This window comes from Thermobia domestica, chromosome 16 (genome assembly GCF_964235325.1).
Source record: "Thermobia domestica chromosome 16, izTheDome1.hap1.1, whole genome shotgun sequence".
Lineage (NCBI taxonomy): Eukaryota > Metazoa > Arthropoda > Insecta > Zygentoma > Lepismatidae > Thermobia > Thermobia domestica.
This window is the reverse complement of record NC_137469.1, coordinates 182371805-182394497: the sequence shown is the minus strand read 5'-3', so window position 1 is coordinate 182394497 and position 22693 is coordinate 182371805. Positions and strand designations below refer to the sequence as shown.

General features: G+C 33.9%; 1 protein-coding gene across 2 annotated transcripts; it reads left to right on the top strand.

Moving 5' to 3' along the window:
- The first annotated feature begins 630 nt into the window (after window positions 1–630).
- On the top strand, window positions 631–21918 carry SIFa (neuropeptide SIFamide). 2 transcript variants are annotated; one of them, XM_081741999.1, is made up of 4 exons: window positions 631–762; window positions 14947–15086; window positions 20123–20228; window positions 21734–21918. In XM_081741999.1, the coding sequence occupies exons 2-3, from the start codon at window positions 14966–14968 to the stop codon at window positions 20212–20214; spliced, it is 213 nt and encodes a 70-aa protein (XP_081598125.1). In that variant the 5' UTR covers window positions 631–762; window positions 14947–14965; the 3' UTR covers window positions 20215–20228; window positions 21734–21918. The 2 variants fall into 2 exon arrangements, with proteins under 2 accessions (XP_081598125.1, XP_081598126.1); XM_081742000.1 differs by lacking the exon at window positions 631–762 and adding an exon at window positions 5408–5553.
- The last annotated feature ends 775 nt before the right edge of the window (window positions 21919–22693 follow it).

Below are 22693 nucleotides of genomic sequence, written 5' to 3'. Positions count from 1 at the left end.
TAAATAACTTATTTTCCTACATATATAACTTATTTTCCTAATGAATTCTCAGAATATATACCAAATGATAAAGTAATTTTGCAACGGCGTAGGTTTTGCGAAAATATTGATCAGTATTAAGAAAGCTTTGCATATGAAATGTCTGGAAGCATGTACCATAGACTAAAGGCACCTTCGGAGATAGGATTTCCTGGAATCCGTGGAAGCAAAGAGGTCGGAAGTCGATAAATCTTATTATTGGACAAGACTTTGGAAGTTTCTAAGATAGAGGTTCGGTGTCTTATTTCTTCCCCTGTCACATGGGTCACGGGGGATCTTTTTAGTTTAATGTTACCCAACAATTGGATTTTGCGTGTGTATAATGAACAAGGGTTTATTCTTGACGTCTCAAACCAATTTAAAGCAATTACTATTGCCATATTGGACGAAAAACACAATGGGATTTGGGAAGACCATGTGTTCGCTTGGAAATACAACACAGCAGCATCTCATTTGGTCCCTTCGTTGCTGAATATAATTGAATCAGCGCTGGGCGGATGCTTTCATTACGCAGTGCACTGTCTCTCTTCCCTTCAGTCGAGAGAACGTACGGAAGGTCGATAACAGGCCATTCTTTAAAATTCAATTTTTCCGGCTTCAATTTTCCCCCTTCTTTGTTTTTTCTCAGGTGCTCTATATAAAGACTTGCCACTGGCAACTGCAAACACTTCAAGCTTCCAGCAACCTTCGTTCCATTCTGACAGTAGTTCTCTGCATCCAGTGGTAAGTCACCTTTCTTATATTACTTCTTCCTTTAGATGGATTCTTCCCAACAAATTTTATACAATCGGTAAATGTTGATAAATGCATATACTGTTCTACGTCAGGCCAGTGTTCGAAATACTGTTTGCACAATTTTGAAAAAAAAATATATAAAATTCTCATATTTTTAATGTTTAGAACAATGGATGAAAATCTATAGATACTATTGAGAATTGAATAAATACTTAAGAATCAACTATCGGCAATTCAAAAGCACTAAGAGTAATTAACTGTGCATTGGCGTGAAATACAAACTCAAATAAATTAATAATATGTTGCTGTGATGGGCAATATTAATACTTATCGTACTAATAACTGTGCTGTTTACTTATAATTAATTGGAACAAGTTTTGAGTTTAACCTCTTACTTAAGACAATTTTAAAATTATTTGGGTAGTTATAATGCCAAATTAATTAATAATTTTATTCCGTGTTAATGATGGGGCATGGCCGAGTGTTGGATCCTTTTTGTTTAAATATTGGATTTTTGAATAAGTCATGGGAGCCAAATACTCGAAAGAGAAGTATCTTTGCCTGTCACTTTTAGAGACCTCCCAATATTATGTAATATGTAAATAGATAGTTTAAGTTTTCTGTTCTCATACTTTACCTCATTGCAGATTCTGCTTAGTTTTAACCAAACAGTAGTCTCTCTTTCTGTATTTGAAATTTCTTAGAGACTTTTCCATTTCGGAGCAGGATGCAGGATGATCTTTAGGTGCAAACTTGATTATTTTATATGAAGCATTGTCCTTGTTTATCTCAATTATTTTTCCTTTCTAATTTGCTAAAAGCCATTATAAAAATTTACAAAATCTTAGGAAAGTCCTAATGACAAAAATATTATTATCTAATTGTGGAAAAATAAGAAGTATTTTGAACTTTAATTTACCCTAAGGTTTGATTTTCATTTTTTTCTTTCATGATTTTATCCGAAATATTAATTACTCCTGACAAACACTATGTTATTTTACCACAAGTGATTCTTGAATATTGCAAACACATTGCTTCAGCTTCCAACGATTTAAGAAAGATTACAAAGCCTGTCTTTGTGATTTTATAAAGAATGTTACAAAATATAGGATATTACAAAAATCTTTGTTCAGTTGAGTTGATTTTGAGTTTAACGTCCCGTTCAGCACCGAGGCTATATGAGACGTGGACCTACTGATTAACGTGGAATTCGAACCACATGAGCTCCCGCCGGGAATCGAATCCGGGTCTCTCACGCCAGAGGCGCGTACGCTAACCGCTTAGCCACGAAGGAGCTCTAATCTTTGTTCAGTTTCACACACAGAATTGACATTATGATATTTATGAATAAAATTAATGATGATTTTTTTATTTTTAGTTCGAGGTTTCATTACACTTTTGTAGTAATCGGGAACTTGCATATTCGAATTGGAATACCCGGCCACCGCGACTGATCATTGTTTTCCTTCATCCCTATAAGTGAATGCTGAATAAAACTTATTTCCCCAACTGACATAAACTTATTCTCGAATTCATTTATCCCTTCCATTTCCGGTCAGAAGTCTTTTATACCAATACAACATTTCAATAAATAAGAACATTTCTCTCATCTGGAAGAAGAATGAGAAAGAAACAGCCATAATAAGGATTTTTTCAAACATAATATCTTAGTGTTAAGCGAATCATATTATGTAACTTATATGCAGATAACTGAGTGACAGAACGTTTACTATTGGTGGAAGGGCCACTGGATTTCTCCCAGGCTATCGTGTCCGTAGCTTTTTTTTAACCTTCTCCTGTACTTTACAAACCTTTGTTAGTCATTCATATCCTTTATTCTAAAAGCGTAACAATATGATGTGAAATTAACTTTCACCCCATACCATGGAAAAAGATGAATTAGATAAGAACAATAATCATTTTAGGACGTGGCCAGGGAGGGATAATCCCTCGGAACTAAGAAATTCTGCTCCGAAATATTTGTCTAATCGGGCTCATCCTCGGCCAGTGGTATCTTGACAGCACTACTTTGATCCCTCTTTTATTAATTTTGCTGCACAATTCCAAGACATTCAAAGAACGGGTGAGAATACTCAGAAATAAATGAAGTCTCGAATGTACGTTGTATGTATGCTTTATATATATACATATATATATATATATATATATATATATATATATATATATATATATATATATATATATATATATATATATATATATATATATATATATATATATACAGGGCCGGATTAAGAAGGGGTGCACCGGAGCACGTGCACCCCCCTCCGTTGTGAATATACACTATCTAAGGTCAGAAGTTAGCAGTAAAAATTGCAATACTTTCAGAAAATTTAATGTCATGTTTCCGTTTCGGGCTTAAAAGAAAGCGGAGCTTTCCAAAAACAATAGTTTTAAGTCAATTCTTCACACATACAAGAGATGTCGATAGGCATTTACAACATTTTGCACTCCCCGTCAGAAAATCCTGGATCCGGTCATATATATATATATATATATATATATATATATATATATATATATATATATATATATATATATATATATATATATATATATATATATATATATATATTCAGTAATTTTGCAAGCCACGGAAAGAAATGTTAATCAATGTGTAGTTTTTATTAGAATTTTTGAAACAATCCGATTTAGGATCACCGTATGCCATTTTCAAACAGGGCTATAAACGCACTTTTATGCGATTTTTAATTTTAGGCTTCCAAGCTATATACCTACCATCGGAGTCTTAGAGAACGCGGCGTGGGAGATCAGGGTTCGATTCCCGGTGGGAGTTCATGTGGTTCCGATCCTACTTTAAACCGCAGGCTCACGTCTCATATAGCGCCGCTGCTGAACGGGACTTTAAACTTAAAATCAAATCAAATTAATTCTTAGAGAACCCCTATGTCCATCCGTCCGTCCGTGTGTCTTCAGGTATCAGAGCAAAAATGCTAAGAGGCATCGAGGTATGGTTTTTTACAATTAATTTAGTGTCCCTAGAATAGATTACATCTCCGTCATAACATTTTATTTCTACTGGAGGTGGTTCAAATTACCCACTTCGGGCTTCGAGGTTTGTCACTATAGAACGAAAACGGTAACAGGCAGTGAAAAGCGCTTTTGCAAACGGTTCAGCGTCCCAAGCATAGATCTAATCTCCTCTGTTAACACACTATTCAAACCGAAAGTGGTAGAAATTAACCTTTTCCGGTTTCAACGTTGATCGCGATAGAACAAGAAACTATAACAGACAGCGAGAAGCGTTTCTTTTCTCTTTTTTTTCACTCGATTAAACGTTTCAGAACAATATATCATCACCATCTGCAACATTCTTTCGAAATTGGAAGTTATTGAAATTTAGTAATACTTCGGGTTTCAAGATTGATTTTCATAGAGCAAGAACGGAAACAGATGTGTGAGAAGTGGTTGTTTGCAAGCGTCTCAACAACATTAAGTTTTGTGTGGAGACTCATTGGTCTCTTTAAATCGGAAGTGCTGAAAATTTATGATTTCTGGTCTCAATACTAATCGCATAATGGATACAACGAAAATGTATAGTGAGAAGAAAGAGACGTAGTGGGAGAAGAATATTACAATTAAAACAGATAGCTTTTACAAGAGGAGGAAAGTAGTATGCTTTGTAAGCTGTTCAATTTGTTCTAAACGATGATTCAGAATCTACAGTTTTATTAACGAACTACCCTGTTAAATTACTTTCAGATTTAAAGTTGTAAGTTTTATAAGAAATGTCAACCACAAATTTATAATGAAAGCATTGCCGCACTGCCCAGCCATTATATTACTGCATCAGAAAAATGTTTTCTAAGTGCGGCGTCTGATAAATACACACACAGACACACACACACACACACACACATATATATATATATATATATATATATATATATATATATATATATATATATATATATATATATATATACTTAGAATATGATCATGAATTTTGAACAATCCACTTCAACGTGAAATAAACAAATAAAGCAAAACTGTATTTATTCAATTTCCTGAAATTTCCATACGAAGTGAATTATTCTTCGCATCAAGTTTATCATCGTATGTAGATGCGATGCATTCACGTTTGTCTGGCAATACTGATTAGTAAACCAAAGTTAAAACAGAAAAATAATTGAATATAGATAATATGAAGGCAAGATTTATTATTTTATTACTCTTGTTAGTCTAATGAACAATGCTTATAATCATGAGTTTTATTTCGAATGAAAATGGTACGGAAGAACGGATGCTAAGTCTCATCTTCAATAAATTCAACATCTTATATTATGAAGAAGCGAACTTCTACCTATAAATCCAAAATGAACGCGTTGGAAGATGTGTTTTTAAAAGAAAAATAAAGCTGCAACAATAATCCACGTGGGCAATTGTTTGTATTTTTAATCTTCCGCGGAAACAAATTAGGATGATCGATCTGGAATCAGATTCAGATGTGGAATATGCAGTGATTGCTTAAAAGACAATTTTGTTTCGAAGCTATGGATAAATTATCCAGTCACATGCAATTGACAACGCTTCGGGAAGGGAACAATATATTTGTTTATTATGAAACAAGGCATTTCATGGGAATAATGGGTTTCCTACGACGAAAAGAGAGAGAAAACAAATGCTGTTTACTAGGAAGGCGTGGGTTGGAAGTCCATATAAAACAGCTTCCTGCTAATCCTCAGTCCTAGAGCCTCCCAGTCGATCATTGAGGAAACTGCTCTCAGCACTACACAGGTAACAAAATCGTTTTTTCTATTTCAACTTTACATCGATTCTTCTCTTATATCAGTTTTAATCCTTTCCATTTCTTCAGTCAGGATTTAATGTTATTCGATATATCCCTACTCGTCTTAAGAGACTCAACACGGCGAAATTAAAATACCGCTAATTTTACAGTAATTATCTGATATCTTCAAATAGATAAAAGATAATCGAAATGTGGAACAAGAGGGCTCTAGACAATATTATTTTACATGAGATACCGTTATCACGACTCACTTATTTGCCTTGAATTTCCAGCCATTTGGAAAATCGGCATTTATTTTGGCGTCTCTAAATAGCTGCAAACGGAAAACACTAGGTGACTCGTGATAACGGTACCTCACGCAAAATAATATTGTCTAGGGTGCTCTTGTTCCATATTTCGATTATATTTTACCTATTTGAAGATATCACATAATTACTGTAAAATTAGCGGTATTTTAATTTCGCAGTGATTAGGTCTCTTAAGCCTTTCCATTTCTTCAATTGGGATTTAATGTTATTAGATTATACTCATCTTAATTAGTCTACATACTAAATTTCAACTTGAGCAAATTAAAAATGTCGAAAGTTACGAGCGGTAAAAGTGTTCAAAACATAGACCTTTCTATTTTCTGTATTTTGTTTTATTACTATGTTGAATTAGACGTCTTACATGTCTTAGTATACACACCAAATTTAAGCTTGTACAATCTAAAGTGTTTTGTTCCTCTTGAATTTAAAAAATAAAGTTATTGTAAAGAGGAGACGAATTTTAAGGTAGCATAGTGTCAAAGATTGTTAAATTGTATTTTATATTTACTCTTACTTCTCTTTTCTTAAACAATTCAGAGGAGCCATTTATGAAAAGTATGGCTTTTATTACCAAAACAATGAAATTTGATTAGGCTGTTGACTATCAAATTTTACATAACATTTACCATAAAATTATTTACAATAAAAAACTATTTTATTATTTTAAAATTTTGATTAGCAGGAGACCTGCCATTCTGTCTTTATGTGAGTTTCTATTCTGATAGAATAGATATTGCTGTTAATAAAAAAAGGGTAAACTTACAAAAGGAATATTTTCGCCATCCTGTCCCTTTTGAATTTAGAGCTTGAAACTATTTCCATGAGCAGCCTAACGAATAATTTAACACGAATCTGCTTTACATTCCCTTCCAACCAAAAAGACCCTTTAATATCTCTTTGACCACTTATATAGGCCCCTTTTCACTTTTACATCCTTCATTTGTAGGAGAGTATCTGTTTGTCTTTCTCTTTTTAGTTTTGCTTTCTTTTCTTGACCTAAAACTATTTTGGAATTGGAAATTGTTTTGTTATTTTTAAATAAACATTTTAGATTTTCTTTTTTTTCTTTTTTTCAATAAACTGCATAATATTATTAGAAAAGTGTCAAAAGTTATCGAGGGGATCTAAGTTTTCCCCAAAAATGTAGAGCCTTCTAGTCCTTTCTACTTTTAGACTGCTTTCGATTTTAATGGATTTTTACTTGGTTCTCATACTAAATTTGATCATACGCAAACTAAGGATCAAAAGTAACGGCAGATAGCATTTTGCAAAATGTTATAGGTGAATGGGACAACGATTTGTAGCTTGATTTAAAAATGAAATCAAATCTTTGAGTTTTACGTCCCACGGTTATGCCGGTTAGGCTAAAGGAGACGGTGATGATGAGTAATGAATGAAATGGTGGAATGAACAAAGTGGGAGGAAACGGGAGAACCCCTAGAAAACCCACGCACACGGTGTTTGTCTACCACAAAGTTCACTTGGCGGGGGCGGGGATCGAACCCGGGACCCCAAGCACCAGAGGTGAACGCTCTACCACTGAGCCACCGCGGCCCCCGATCACAACGAAGAGTATTTATTTAAACAACAGGTGACGGTGTTCGAAAAGTACTACAAATTGATTTCGGGTTTGCATGTGTGCAGAAACTGCATGATGTAGCTACTTATCGGAAAGCTCAAGAATGAAAAGTGTGAACGAAACAATGAAATGTGATTATTGTGTTCCTAAGAAGCTACAATGCTCTTGATACGTGAAACGTATTGTCATTGCTTTAACACAGATTTAATGTAATTTTACAACACGAAGACGATGAAAGAATTTTACAACACAATTCTCCATATAGGATGGTAGTATAAAACGCATATAATTCATCCATTTACTTTGTCTTTCTCCCTTGAGGTCTTCCATATGCTCCGCACCAGTTTAAGTAATTTTCGATATGTTAAAAACTTTTTACGTTCCACGGTTATGCCGGCTAGGTTAAAGGAGACGGTGACGATGAGAAATGAATGAAATGGTGGAATGAAGAAAATAAGAAGAAATGGAAGAACCCCGAGAAAACCCACGCACACTGTTTGTCCACCACAAATCTTACTTGGTGCCAGCTGGGATCGAACCAAGGATCCCATGCACCAGAGGTAACGCTCTACCACTGAGTCATCGAGGCCCAAAAACTAAAAATAGTATATTTAAGAAAATGTTTATATATATGTAAGAAAATGAGACCTACGAAATGGTATAAAATGAAGTAAAAGTGTTTGTAGATCTGGATATGCGTCGTGCGAGGAGGGTCTTCAAAGTACTTGTTAGTTTATTAATAGTTTTTAAATTTTAAATGGTTTATTATTGTACATTTTTATGTTGTTTATACAAGTATTATTATTATTATTATTATTATTATTATTACAGTACAATAGTAGTAGTAGTACAATAGTAGTAGCAATTGTTATAGTAGTAACAATAATAGTAAAGTAAATAATGGAGTGTAATGAAGATTCCCAGTTCGTTGATTCATTACCTGAATCATTCCTTTATAACACTAAAAACAGAAACACTTGGAATAAAGATTTTGATCACAGACTTAGAGGCAACAGCAAAAATGAGATTTGTTAAGTTTTCAATAACGCCCGAAAGAACTGACCAATATGGAGATATTACATACAAATAATACATTATCTCTACGTCACAGAAAACAATTAAATTCGTTCATCTTCTTACAAACTTTTTCTTTTTTATATCCACTTTTGGTAATTGTCGTATAGTATATCAAAGTGTATTTTAAATTTATTTATTTATTTATTTATTTATTGGTTCTTTGGGTTGCACCTTAATCTGTAAGTCCAAGTCTCATATAACCTCGGTGATGAAGCAGATACTACCTGATATACTCCAATACAACCAACCAACATTTTTATTCCAGTTAAGATCTTTGTAAAATAACCTGATTCCAAAACACTTATAGAATTAAAACATATCTTTATACGATTCTGGTTCTCCATTATATAATTTGCAACAGACGGAACTTGTTTCTCGAGAAGGAGATCTAAGGTAACATTATTCAGGCGAAGAGTAGAGCTTTCTGGACATAATGGCAACTGGCTAACTCTTTGAAACGGCACTGAAAAGATAGTTGTTTCAGTTTGTAATTGTAGTCTTGTAGTCTTTATAAAATTCAAAATTTCAAACTACAAATACAAATCCCTCAGCATCTATTGGATATAAAATGATTTCACAATTATTTATGAATTAGTTGTAGTCACCTGTAGTTACCGGGATGTAATTCAGAACCTACATAAAAAGAGAGAAAGAAGAATGTCCTAAAAGAGTTTCTCTACAATTTCTTTGCCTGGGTACTTATCCTGCAATGTTATGAAAACCCTCACAATCACGGCGTAAATATCGGTTGCATACATGCGAGGCGTTCTCAGAAACTACACAACGCGTACACATTTCACCGCACAAATTCGTCTCTACCGAGTCTAATATATATATATATATATATATATATATATATATATATATATATATATATATATATATATATATATATAATCTGCGATTAGATCTTAAGAGGCACGCACATTATATTATTATTATTAAAGATTAACTCTTCCATTCGACCAACATCTACTCCAGACAACAGAAGTAAGTCTGCAACTTGAAATAACAGAAACTCTATGTTGCGTACAAATTGGAGAGATTTGCGAATTGTATGGATGTATATTTGAAAAGAAATGGAATCATAAAACCCCACATAAATCATATGAAGCTTTCAGAAACTAGAAATCTATATAAAGAAATCCATTGCATCTTCGGTGCATTCTTATAACATAGAATTTAATACATGTTCGTGTAATCTAAGAATACATATTCTGATAATATATAAACTGAGATACTAAGAACTGTTTTTTACAAAAGTTCATATTTGTATCGTATTAATACTTGTTACACTAGTGCAGTCCAAAGGAGCAATGAATTAGCTTTTCGATTTGAATTTTGAACTTCTGAAATCAATAACGATATATATAACCTAGAAGCCAATTATTACACTGTAAAAATTATATGGTCACATTTACTGACTGATTATCGTCAATTCTGGCTGCCAACCGATTACTCTAAAATTTACGGTATTACTGTAACATTATTAGTTATAGGTCATTAAAAAGGCCGTATTTATGCCCTATTACCATAACTTTAACTCTAATACCGTAAATTTTAGAGTAATCGGTTGCCAGCCAGAATTGATGGTAATCGGCCAGTAAATGTGACCGTAATTGAATCGGTTTCTGTTAAAAGGGTGTATGTAACCTTTTTTAAGATTTTCACTTTTTTAAAAAAAAAAACTGTATATTAGAGGTAGATGCAACGATTTGTGTTAAAAGGAAGTGTATTCCTTGAAATCAAACAAACTAAGCTATTAGGGTTTGGTGGGACCCTAAGCTATTGAAGGTAATGGGGTCCTTTATGTGTCCAGATGAACGTAGGCATCCTATATACAGAAAGCGGGCTACGAGTAGCAGGTGGGGCCCCATTACTTACATCATAGGACTAACACAACACGAAGTACTGTTGTTATGTGTAGATTTTATCTTATTTACTATTTTTCTTATATTTTGGAAACGTAAATCCAGTTTTTCCTTATTTTTGGGGCCGCCCAAGAGAGTGGGGCCCTAAGCTAAAGCTTGTTTAGCTTATATGTAAATCCGGCACTGAACAGGAGCATAATAATGAAGAGGGTTACACAAGGAAGTGCCAGAAACTCTTTCCTAATTGCGATCCCAGCGACCTTCCGTGTGACGGGGGTTTCTCCATCATCAAACGAGCTCTTGTGAAACGTGATCTACTTTACACTGTACATGAATTGACGGAGTTGATTATTTGCAGCAAGTCTGATAAATTCACTGTTGTTCAATTCAGTGTTGAAGGTGTCTTAGATTTCAGGTCATTGTGGCCATAACACTAGCATAAGAAGAAAATCTAGTTTCTCTGTAGACAAGGAACAGAGAAAAGATAAAATAACTTTTGGGATCCACAGCCTTCACCACTTTATCTATTCTGCGAAGAATCCATGAGTGTGAAAAGGTTTTCCAAGTGTTAATGAACTAATGAAATACACTTTCACCAGTCATTCAACATTACGAAAACTGTTTTACTTCCTAAAACTAAACTGAACCGAGCAGGAGTTGTCCCTTTCAAGCTGAAATTATTCCTTTCTATCGTCCAATCAGTAACGTTAAAGAGAGTGACTTACAAAAAATACATTATGTTATAAGGTGTTGACACTTTCAGAATACTGCATTGTTTGTTCTTCCTAAAATATTGCATTCTGCTGGTTTGTGCTACTACTACATTATTCTGAAAAGCACAGTAATAAGTGTAATGTTTATATTATTATAATATTATAATATGATATAATATATTAATGTGCCCTGTTGGTAGGGTCTATCAGCTGTACTGGAATCTGGACACACGCTCAGGAATTTGGGAAATAAAACTTAAAGTTAACTCACTTGGCTTAAAAATAAAAATCCTACTACTAAAATAATATTTTCTTATGCAATGCTACTTCTCTGCATTCCCAATTATGTCTCGTTCCACAACAAAAATAATAATAATAAAAAATTAAACTTACGGTGGCCGAGGTATATTCCAGCATTAACCTCAGCATTTTCTGGTATCGGTAAACATGGAAGTCAAAGTACTTCACAAGTCGGAGTGAGGCAAACACTGATGACAAGCGTTAATTCAGAACTTATCCTGACAGAGATTAAATATTTTTTAAAAAGTAATTTTTGGAAGACAAAATGTTTGCTTTCGAATTATTATTATTATTACCAATTACTATTATTAGTATATCTGATTTTCATCAATATACTTCCAATGTAACAATGACTAAACTTTTAGATATATTTCAGAAAAACCCTGGTTTTACATTTTACGTAACAATGTTTTCTGTTAAAAGGGCGTATGTATCCAAAACTTTTTTTTTTTTTTTGTAGATTAAACAATAATTTACAGTTACATCCTATATAGCTAATAAACAATAAGTAACCATGTACACATAATTTTCTTTTTTTTTTATCAACCGAATCGACTCGTGAGAAAACAGTTTTTTTGCCATTTCCCAAAAACTTTCTTTATTGCACATACACCCTTTTCACAGAAATCAATTCAATTATTTACAGCGTAGAATAACAGGATAGAAACTTATAAACTTAAATTTTGTATTTATTATGAACTAACTCAAGTGCTGGAACAATAGGTTTGTGAAAAATATTTCAAAGTCATATTCGACTCTTTTCCCCGCATACTTTATTCTAGAAAACTTTGTGTGGGGCCAAAATGAAATTGTTCTGGGCTGCAGTGGGACACTAATTGGCAATAGAATTTCACTTTTATTAGCTCCGGGGGAACGGAGAGTCAGTTGTCCAATATTTGGAAGGAACACTATCAGGATGTGTGTTTCTCGTTGGGATGTGTTTTTCAATTGAAATGGAATGATGAAAACCCTATTCCACTCTAGTGCACGAACGTCGTTAGCGGGGGAGGGGCGGAGGGGGGGCGCGTCCCCCAGATTTTAGTCAAATGTATTCAAAGAAACTAAGACAATGTAGTGTATATAACGTTTATCGGAAAGTGGATTTTGATTTTGATTCATCCGACCCCTCTGGATTTAAAAAGCTAACGACACCAGTGCCTAGTGCCAACTATTTTCAAAAATAATTTTAACTGTCGAGGGTCTCGTGAGATACTATACTTTTGCCTTTAATTTTGAAACCCATTTTGATTTTGAAACTTCAGAATATACATTTTAATGAAAATAACATGATGAGAATCCAGCTCGAGCCAAGTGCTAACTATGTATATTTCACAACCCATTTTAAAAGGTTTACTTTTCTCGTGATGATGAGAGAAACAAGATCAATTTGCATATGAAGTGGAAAATTATGGAAATTGGCCCCCTTTCCCCAGTTTTGAGGCGGAATTTTTGCAAATGCTTTCAACTTATTAAATACTAAATTATATTAAATACTTCAACATTTTTAATAAAATTATATATACAGTGACTTTAAACCGGTTAATTTGAGGGGCTTGTGAGATACACTATATTTTGCGTTAAATGTTGAAGCCTCTTTTCCCCCTTCAAAAATTCATTTCTACCGGTTCATCCGTTTACCCGTGATTATGGAATAGACAATATCAAGTTTATTTTTATATACGAAGATAAATGTTAGAAATTGCCCCTTTCCGTCCTCAGAAGTGCAATTATCTCGAATAGTGGGATACGCGCGTTCAATTTTTTTTTTTTTTTTAATAATATGAAGAGTTATGAGGAACGGGAATGGGGAATGGCGGAAACTTCATAACGAGGAACTACATAATTTGTATGGTTTACCCAACATTGTTAGGGTCGTGAAGTCTAGGAGGCTTAGGTGGGCGGGTCATGTAGCTAGAATGGAAGAAAGTAGAAACGCTTTCAAAGTCTTGACAGGAAGACCAATCGGAAAACGACCATTAGGAAGACCTAGGCGTAGATGGGAGGACAATATTAAGATGGATCTCGCAGAGATTGGAATACAAAGTAGAAACTGGATGCAGTTAGCTAAGAATAGAAGTCAGTGGAGAGCTTTTGTGAACGCGTCATTGAACCTCCGGGTTCCATAGGCCATAGAGTTAGTTAGTTAATTATATGAAGAGTTTATACTCCAACTTTCATGTTTTTAACATCAGTGCTTCTTGGTATTAATTTTAAACATCGTCTCCCCCTCTAGGATACGCAAAGAAAAGTTCTAAATAGCTTATAGTCTCTTCTCTACAGCTACCTAGAAGTATACCAAGCTAACAGTGTCACTTGTTTATAAAACACAAAGATTTATTTTTAAATATAAGAGGAGCTGAAGTACCTGGCGTATAATGGAAAGAATGCATTACCGCAAATGTTTGAAACGTACCTATATTTGTCCTCCTTTCCGTCCTTAGAATGCATATTTCAGTCAAAATGAACTGTTAAAAACGCATCTCGATGCAACTGTTATGTTCGAAACTTCATTTGAAGCAGTGTAGTCGTCATTCTTTGCGAAAAATTTCAACACCTTTTCTTCCCTTAGGGTAAAAGCTTCCATCAAATTGTAATGATAAAATCCCAACCCACGTAGAACCAATTGCTAATTATTTTCAGAAATTGATTTCTTTGAATCAAGAGGCTGGCTGGTGAGATACTCTTTCTCTGGACTAAATTTTGAACGGTATGCATTTTTGAGGATAAACATTTTATTAAAAGTGACATTAGGAATGTCCAACTTGAGCGAATGTTCCACAATTCATTTGACAAGTTAATCCATTTTCCTGTGATGATGAGACAAATAATGTGAATGCTGTTAATATATACACTGAGAAATATGCTTTCAAAAAGACCTTATTTTCTTCCTGAAAACCAGAATTTTCTGTAATGCTGTGATATGTTTTCACTAATTTGTAATAAGAATTTTATATACTTATTTTCATATTTCTAACATCATAAGAGGATTTGAGATAGTCTATTTTTGGCATAAATTTTAAACCATGATACTGGGCCTACTTTGAATTAGGCGACATTTTTCAATTACCTGTACATTGAATCAATGAACTAAGTGTACTCTTTCTAGTAATACATTTAATGTAGGTGTATAATATTTATTATTATTAATAATAATAATAAATAAATATACATTATAATTACATTTTGTGAAACAGTCGCATATATCATGTTTAAACATCTGATAAACGTAAAAAAAAAATCTATTTCATCACACACTTCTACACCTAGCACTCCATTTTCGACAACGACAAACACATTCAATGTATAATTATAAATTTGATATAATTGAATAGAAATAACAATTAACTTCTTACACTTTGAAGCAAAAGGTGAAACTGGAAGTGAGCCGCTCTTCAACTAAAAATTTAAACTCGTATCTTTCCTTTTAATGATGAACCTTATTTTCTAATGACGCCATATCGGAGCTGTGACTTGTGTTGGTAAAAAACCCAAATACTGTAGAATATCTAATCTTATAACATTTCTATTTCAGTATCTCCCATCACATCAACATGCAGAAGTCCATGATGTACCTGTGCATAATGGTTGTAGCTCTTTCCGTGCTCATTCAGTGTACTGCAGCAGGATACCGGAAGCCACCATTCAATGGAAGCATATTTGGGAAAAGAGCAGGTAATATAAGAAAACAGTTAAGATATGTATATCTTAATTTTCTATCTAAGTTCAATTACTTTAAATAAGTTTACATCCACCGTGAATTACTATTTTCAAGTATTTGCATTTTCAAGTTTAAATGGTTTGCTTAAACTCTTTTCTAAATAAATAAATAATAAGTAAATAAATTTTACAATATTATTAGCATTTAACAAAAAAAATGTATAAAAATGAGATATAATGTCTTACAGTATTTTGAGAACAAATTCTTCACATCCAAATAAGAAAAAAAGTTCATATGGACCTGTGTTCAAAAGTGGATAGTTTGGGAGTTATAGAGTGCCTAAAATGTGAAATAACTGAACTCCACTAGTATGGGAAGTTCAAAGCTCGACTAGTATGGGACCTACCGTAGTCGGGTCAAGACATCACTGAGGAAGTCTTATGTGAACTATCCAAATATCCGGGTTTAAGAATGCCCCGCTCACCAATTATTAGAGAGGTAGGTGGAGATTGATCAAGTAGCTACTCCCAAACAGCTTCTTTAAAAATGATTGTGGAAGTATCGGAGGTTGTGAAAGATGGATATTTGGATAGTTCACATGCTATTTCCTCAGTGATGTCTTGCCTCCACTTACGGTCAGTCCCATAGTGGTGGATCTATGCACTTTTGAAGTTTACTTGTTTCACGTTTTCGGCATCCTATAACTACGAAACGATCCATTTTTGAGCACATGTCCATATGAACTTTTTTCTTATTTTTATCTGAGGAATATATTTCCAAAATATTGTGCAAATGTTTGTAATACCCTGTATATCAATCAATAGATACCTGTATATACCAATCATTGAGCTAAAAATGATATTAATGAGTGCAAATCTTCAAGAATAGTGAAAATCAAAATCAAGCATAGTGATATTTGTAAAATTAAAGAATTGCTTATGTACAATACCCGCACCACCTAGTCAGAAGAAACTGAGACTGAACAATTCCATTAAGCTTTCATTCTGACACTTGCAAGATGTCAGTACACAGTATGGTGAATGAGATATAGACCAAAATTATAATCAACTCTTAAAGTTTAATTCTTCTCTAACTAGTATAATATTGTTCACGAATAAAAAACATATATAAATCGATAGGCCAGGTCAAGCTGAATACAATGAGAGACTTAAGAGTAAATTCTCGTACATTGTTTTGGAGAAAATTGAGAAAATCAAATTTTTACGACGTTAAAATTTGATTTTCTCAATTGCTAATCTGATGCCGTTTATATTTTTTACTGCGCTAGAATACATTTAATTACTTACTTAGTTCCATGTATGAAATATGTACTTTATTAAGGGGGCCGCGGTGGCTCAGTGGTAGAGCGTTCACCTCTGGTGCTTGGGGTCCCGGGTTCGATCCCATCCCCGCCAAGTGAAATTTGTGGTGGACAAACACAGTGTGTGTGGGTTTCCTCGGGGTTCTCCCGTTTCCTCCCACTTTCTTCATTCCATCATTTCATTCATTACTCATCATCACCGTCTCCTTTAGCCTAACCAGCATACGCGTGGGACGTAAAACTCAAAGATTTCATTTCATTTCATTACTTTATTAAGTAGTAGATCATATCTACTCTTATTTGATTCCTTCTCACAATGACACACATAGCCTATAACAATAATATGTATATGTTACTATGAACAATAGTCCGTAGTGTATGATATTTTCTTTTCTGGCCAAATCTGCCTATTTAAATTATTTAGTTTGGGCCAGACATGAATATATATGTAAAATACACTCCAAGGATGTTATAGATAGAGGACCTGCCCATACGTATCTTCATCATATTAAATCGATGAAGCCAAAAATACAACCCAGCATCGGCACGTCTGATTGGCTACTCTCGTTTCTGCCATCGTTTGATTAGCTACTTTCGTTTTCGCCATGATTGTTGGCTCTAAACATTGCGATCCTATTGGGCGGAGTGGGCAGAGTAGGAGTGGCGAAACTGTGACGAATGGCTTCAAGATTTTGTTGTAAGGGCAGATATCCTCTATTTTATAAGATGCTTGATACACTCATTCACAATGGTGTACCTTGTATGTTCTAAAATAACTATATAAAGCAAAGATATCTAAGTCTGGCCCAAACTAAATAACTTAAATAGGCAGATCTGGCCATAGAAGAAAATGATATCATACGTTACGGACCATTGTCCCTAGTAACATATATGTATTATCGTTATAAAAGCCATAACAATCATACACACTCTTCAAACAATGAGGCACTACTTGCAATAAGGGAGAGGCTGTTCTAATGAGGGTCGTTTGCTAAATTTTGGTTGAAATAATTTTCGTGTATTTCCAAAATGCTCCGCACTTTTATGCAGATTCTTGTTCGAAACGAATAGAAATTATTGAAAACACAGGATAACATCACTCTATTTGAACAACTATCTCTTTCACCAACCTTTTAAATGAAATTCTAAAAGACATATTGAGTTTCGATTCAGCAATAAACTTTACAAAGCGAGATTTGTATTAAATGCCATAGTTATTTTCATACATTACATGCTTTTCGAGTTGGATTTTATGTTATTTGTCCTTCAAGCAATGGTTATTTTATTTTTTGATATCTAACGTAGAAGTAAAAATAATAATCATAATGAAGAATTCCTTAGAAGAATAAATTTGTGCATGAAATATTGTTCATCTTTCACCATAAGACAGATTTTCCTAGAACAAGTAGTAGGTTATTTTGATTGCATAATACATTACAGCACTTCCTTTATACATAGTGTATAATGAATTCCTACATATGCATTTCATTAACAAATTATTCTAAAAATAAATTTCAATGAATCATTTGAAATAACTCTTTGTATAGTGAGTGTATACTTGCTCATTCCTAAAGATTCTGTATACGCCTTTGACGTTGCCCATGTCAAAACTAAACAATTGACTAAAAATGAATAACCACGAGCGACGTCCCACTGGCCCATTCCCCGGCCAACTGAAGTGCAAGCTCTTGACTAATCTTGGGCTTAAATCCCATTCAGACTGTCACGCTCTAAGAGTAGCGGCCCCGAAATCTGTGATTTCGACACTAATGTCAGTCGTTTGGAAATTTTATTTTTCATTCCTTCTCGCCACCACCACATGGCAATAGGGGCTGAATTTCGACTTAGACGTATTCATCTCATTGACCCCAAAAATTATCGGTCGTTTCTCATTACTTTTACATGCATCCCTAGCAGTGTCTTACGTTTACAGTATCTGATTATTATTATTATTATTATTATTATTATTATTATTATTATTATTATTATTATTATTATTATTATTATTATTATTATTATTATTATATTTATATTTTTAGATTTTTTCGTATATGTGAACTTGATTTTAGAAATGAGGTTACATACCGAATTTCATTTCCTAATTCCTCAGACATTTTCAACATAAATTTTAAACCATCTCTTCCTCTTTCATGCTCCCTCCAAGCTCGCAGAATATGAACTGGAAAGTGTATAGCCAATGTTTCTTCGACAAAATCAGTTTAAGTATGGCAAATCAACGGTGTGAATTTTGTATACCGGACAAACAAACAAACACAAATCACAAACATTCACTTTTATATGACAATCAGAAGTATATTTTCACGTTTTCATTATGGTATTTTGTAGCTATTTAGAACCTAACAATTTGATATTGGTATTCACTTTCGTTATAAGGAACTCAAACTTTACGAAAGCAATTTTATGTGTTTGGATGATTCAGTGCAATAGTAAAAGTTAAACATAGTTTTATTCTTAGAGTCAATCGTACCAAATTGGTCTAAACGGACTAAACAAAAGAGTACTATACTGGATAAGTTCGACAGTAATTAAGTTCATAGTAACTGGTGTCAAAATTTGACATAGGTTCCAGATCTGATGAAGTGATTTTAATGGCTAAAAGACTATTATATGGCAATCAATACAATACTGCCGAACTATTTCCCCACAACTTATGTTATTTCCCTGAAACAGAGATCTGGTAAATGAGTAGGAAACAGAATATTTCTAAGCACAACCACACTCCAAAGATTCTACCTTTCCATGTCTGCGTAATGAGGCAAGTTATATGGAAATGACCGTAGGAGGGGGGGGGGGAGTCATACCTCGAATACGTAACTGAAACTTTTGATGCCGACGAAAATATACTTCAATATTTAAACCAATTAATAACTAAATCTTAACGCAAAAGTGTATAATCTATTGAAAGAATGGTGTTAAGGGAGGCCGTGACCAATGAAGAAGTGATAAGCGTTGAATAAGTTTGAAAGCAGACATTGCTTTTCTGAAGTGATATGTTACGAAAATTTAGGAAGCCATGACAACTACTTGATTGGAGTTTAACATCCGTAATCAGCAGTAAGGCTATATGAGACGGGTCCTACTGCTTACGTGGGACACAAATCACTAGTCGGGATTATATTTCGTTCAAGTACCCGTACCGGGAATTGAATTCGAGACCATGTGCATAGAAACAACACACTTTATTCACTTGCCCAGGAAGGGCTATTTACAGACGCTAGGGAAATAGCAACCTTGGAAGATGTCTGATCTTTCCTTTAGGGGATAAGTGTAAAGAAAGGTAACAGCTTTATACCTTTTCTTTTTTTAATTATTCGAATTTCCCATTATTTTATTCGATTAATAATTTCATTTCGCATTTCGTCTAAAAGTTTTTCTGTGCAGTTATTATTGTTTACTTCATAATATTTTGTAATAGTATCATTCGTATGCAGATATGAAGAATGTTTATAGCATTAGAGTAGTATTTATCAGACTGCTGCTTTGTGGATAATGTAATAATTTATAATGTTCGAAAAATAATACAGTATTTTGCTAAGTCGGATTTCACTCTACGTATTTTTTAAAAAAATAAGAGAAAGGAATGCGTAAGGCATATAATCGTTCAATATTTTACTTATATCTCCCATGCAATTGCAATGAAATGATCACTTTTTCTGTATATCAAGTACCTGATCATTGGGTAGTAATATGCTTCTGTTTTGTTTCCAGACTATGACGGCACAGGCAAAGCACTATCTGCCCTTTGCGAGGTTGCTTCCGAAGCCTGTTCGGCTTGGTTTCCATCAGCTGATTCCAACTAGGAGGTCCAGGCATGGTAAGTAACGATCTAATTATCTTTGTCTCGCTTCTCTAAATTTTTCGAAACATTGCAGAAGTCAAAAATTAATACTAGGGTAACTATCGATGATGCCACCACTAAAAAGATGACACGCTTAAAAACGTTTCTAATTGCTCTGTGCAGTGAAACTATTTTAAAATGTATCTATGCATGGGGTCACTAGAGAAATAACTTTAAAAGTTAAGATTATCTGTGATTAGTAGTGCACAAATCATCTGTGTGACTGAATGTGTGAAAATTGTTACACACGAATGAGGAATATGCAAATATGCATTTAATGTATACATTGGATGAGTATAATGATGTACGCATTCCCATTCAATTGATTCCCTATATTTCTTCCCTATAGCAGCCCTACATGAGATGGGTTGTACCGTGGTTGACAGGAAAAGCGCGTACTCAGTAGATAGAAGACATCATTTCCTGGTCAACAACAATCCAACTACTAGAATACCACAAGTGAGCAGGCAGTTCCGGGGAAATCGGCTGTCTGTGTGATGCGTGTTACAAGCACATTTGTACCCATACCATAAACAATGAATTTAGACTCAAAGCGATAGTTAGCTCAAAGTTTTGTACACGGTTTCGGCAGTACTGCTAGTTATATACTAGTATTCAAACCATGCAGCAAAAGTGCTAGTTACAGAAGAAGCATTAATGGCATTATCGATTTTGATAATAACACCATGCCGTAAACGTCGCCAATACCTAATGTTTTTTTCTACCTAAATTTGTTAGGTTGCTAAGGTCCATATTCTACTTCTATTAGTCAATTTTCTAGTTGAAATAAATGAGGACAACTATTACATTGTATGATGTTCTCATATAACAGTTTATTTCCTCCAGTAAAATCCGTGATACAGCATGCGTATACAGCAATTGTAACTTATCAATAATAAATAAATCGATAAATAAATAACTTGTTAGTAATTTTTCAACTTTTTTCTTCTTTTATCCGGTAGGTAAAGTAGGGATCAATTCTACATAGTTGAAATCTGCGTTCTTAAGTTTTACAACAATGTACGTCATGACACTGTTCTGAAAGAATCGAGTTTTTTGTGATTTTTAAAATGTCTTCTTCTTCTTCTAGTGGGTGGTCAAAATGGGAAACAATGTTATATCGTTGGAATCTACATTCTATAAGCTTTACAAAAATGTTAATTAGGGGGACGTAGGAGGCGCATAAGTAAAACTTTGCGAATAGTAGTAGCGCGTGGCGGCCATGTTGCAAAATTCTCCATGGCGGCCTTACCTCACCTCGCAGAGTGGTAGACTTTACGCCATCATTTTCCTTAGGTATTTGTCCATAAGAATCCGTTAATAGAAATTGTGTTGTAATTTTTTCCCGATTCAAACATAATTTGCCTAGACTATAGTGTAGAAATCGAGTTTAAAAGCATGAATAATGACAATAAATGCAACAACTTTCATTTCTAAATGGGATCCAATTTGACTAATTTTCATCATCTGTATCTTTTCAGGCTGTGCAAAAGGCAACGCAGACACGAGGTCTCTACAATGTCGTCTAAGATGACATGGAAGAAATGAGTAGCAAGATCTTAACAACTCTTTCCGCGTTGCAAAGCCATTCCTTTTTGTAAAAATCACTCAAATGTCTTAGAGTAGATTTAAATAAACTTCTCCTTCTCACAAAGCATCAAATGTCTCCAATGTTTTTTCTTTACTTTTTCCTTTAATTTTTAAATTTAAGTATGATGACTATTAAGGTTAATGTGAGTAGATCTTGCCAAAAGTTTCTTCCTGTGTAAAATTTGCCTTGGTTCAATCTTCCGATAGAATTTTTAAATTTTGATGTTAAATTTTTGCTCTCATAGAACACCTCAAAGCACCTCAAAAAGAAATATCCTACGTTTTCGCTAATCCGACCATGTTTTGCACAAAGAGATTCCGAATTGGCGAAAGTGCCGGAGTACTGAAGCTTTTCTAATTTTTGTGTTTACATAACGTTACAGTTCTTCATTTACGTGATAATAAAAGTGTAACGTAATATACATTTAACAGCACATTTTTAGTCTCAAAATGCCGTATGTAGTAATAGAAATTGAACAACAATCTTTGCAGAATATAGCACAGACAGTTTTTATTTTCTCGGAGAATTTTCTGCTTTCCTAACTCAGTAGTTCATTTCGCTTGCACCTATCGATTTTTTTTCTGTGGTAATCATTAAGATGTCCTATATGATGGCATCTTAAGCTGTGCGCAGGAGAACGCACCACAAGGGTATGCATATGCATATTCATGTAGTATCCTTGCTGTTAAGACTGTCTCCTACTCACTCATTTATTAAAGACAGTTTCCGGTGAGGATTACTATTTATCAGAGTAGGAGAAGCGTCGGCTGACTCCATAATGGGCGAACAATGCATTTCATTGGATCTGGGAGCAACCATGATACATCAACACGGTAAATTGAGGAAGGTA

Coding starts and splice junctions, on each gene's coding strand:
- SIFa (XM_081741999.1), top strand. CDS start 14,966: ATGCAGAAGTCCATGATGTACCTGTGCATAATGGTTGTAGCTCTTTCC. Junction 15,087..20,122: donor CATATTTGGGAAAAGAGCAG/GTAATATAAGAA, acceptor TTTTGTTTCCAG/ACTATGACGGCACAGGCAAA.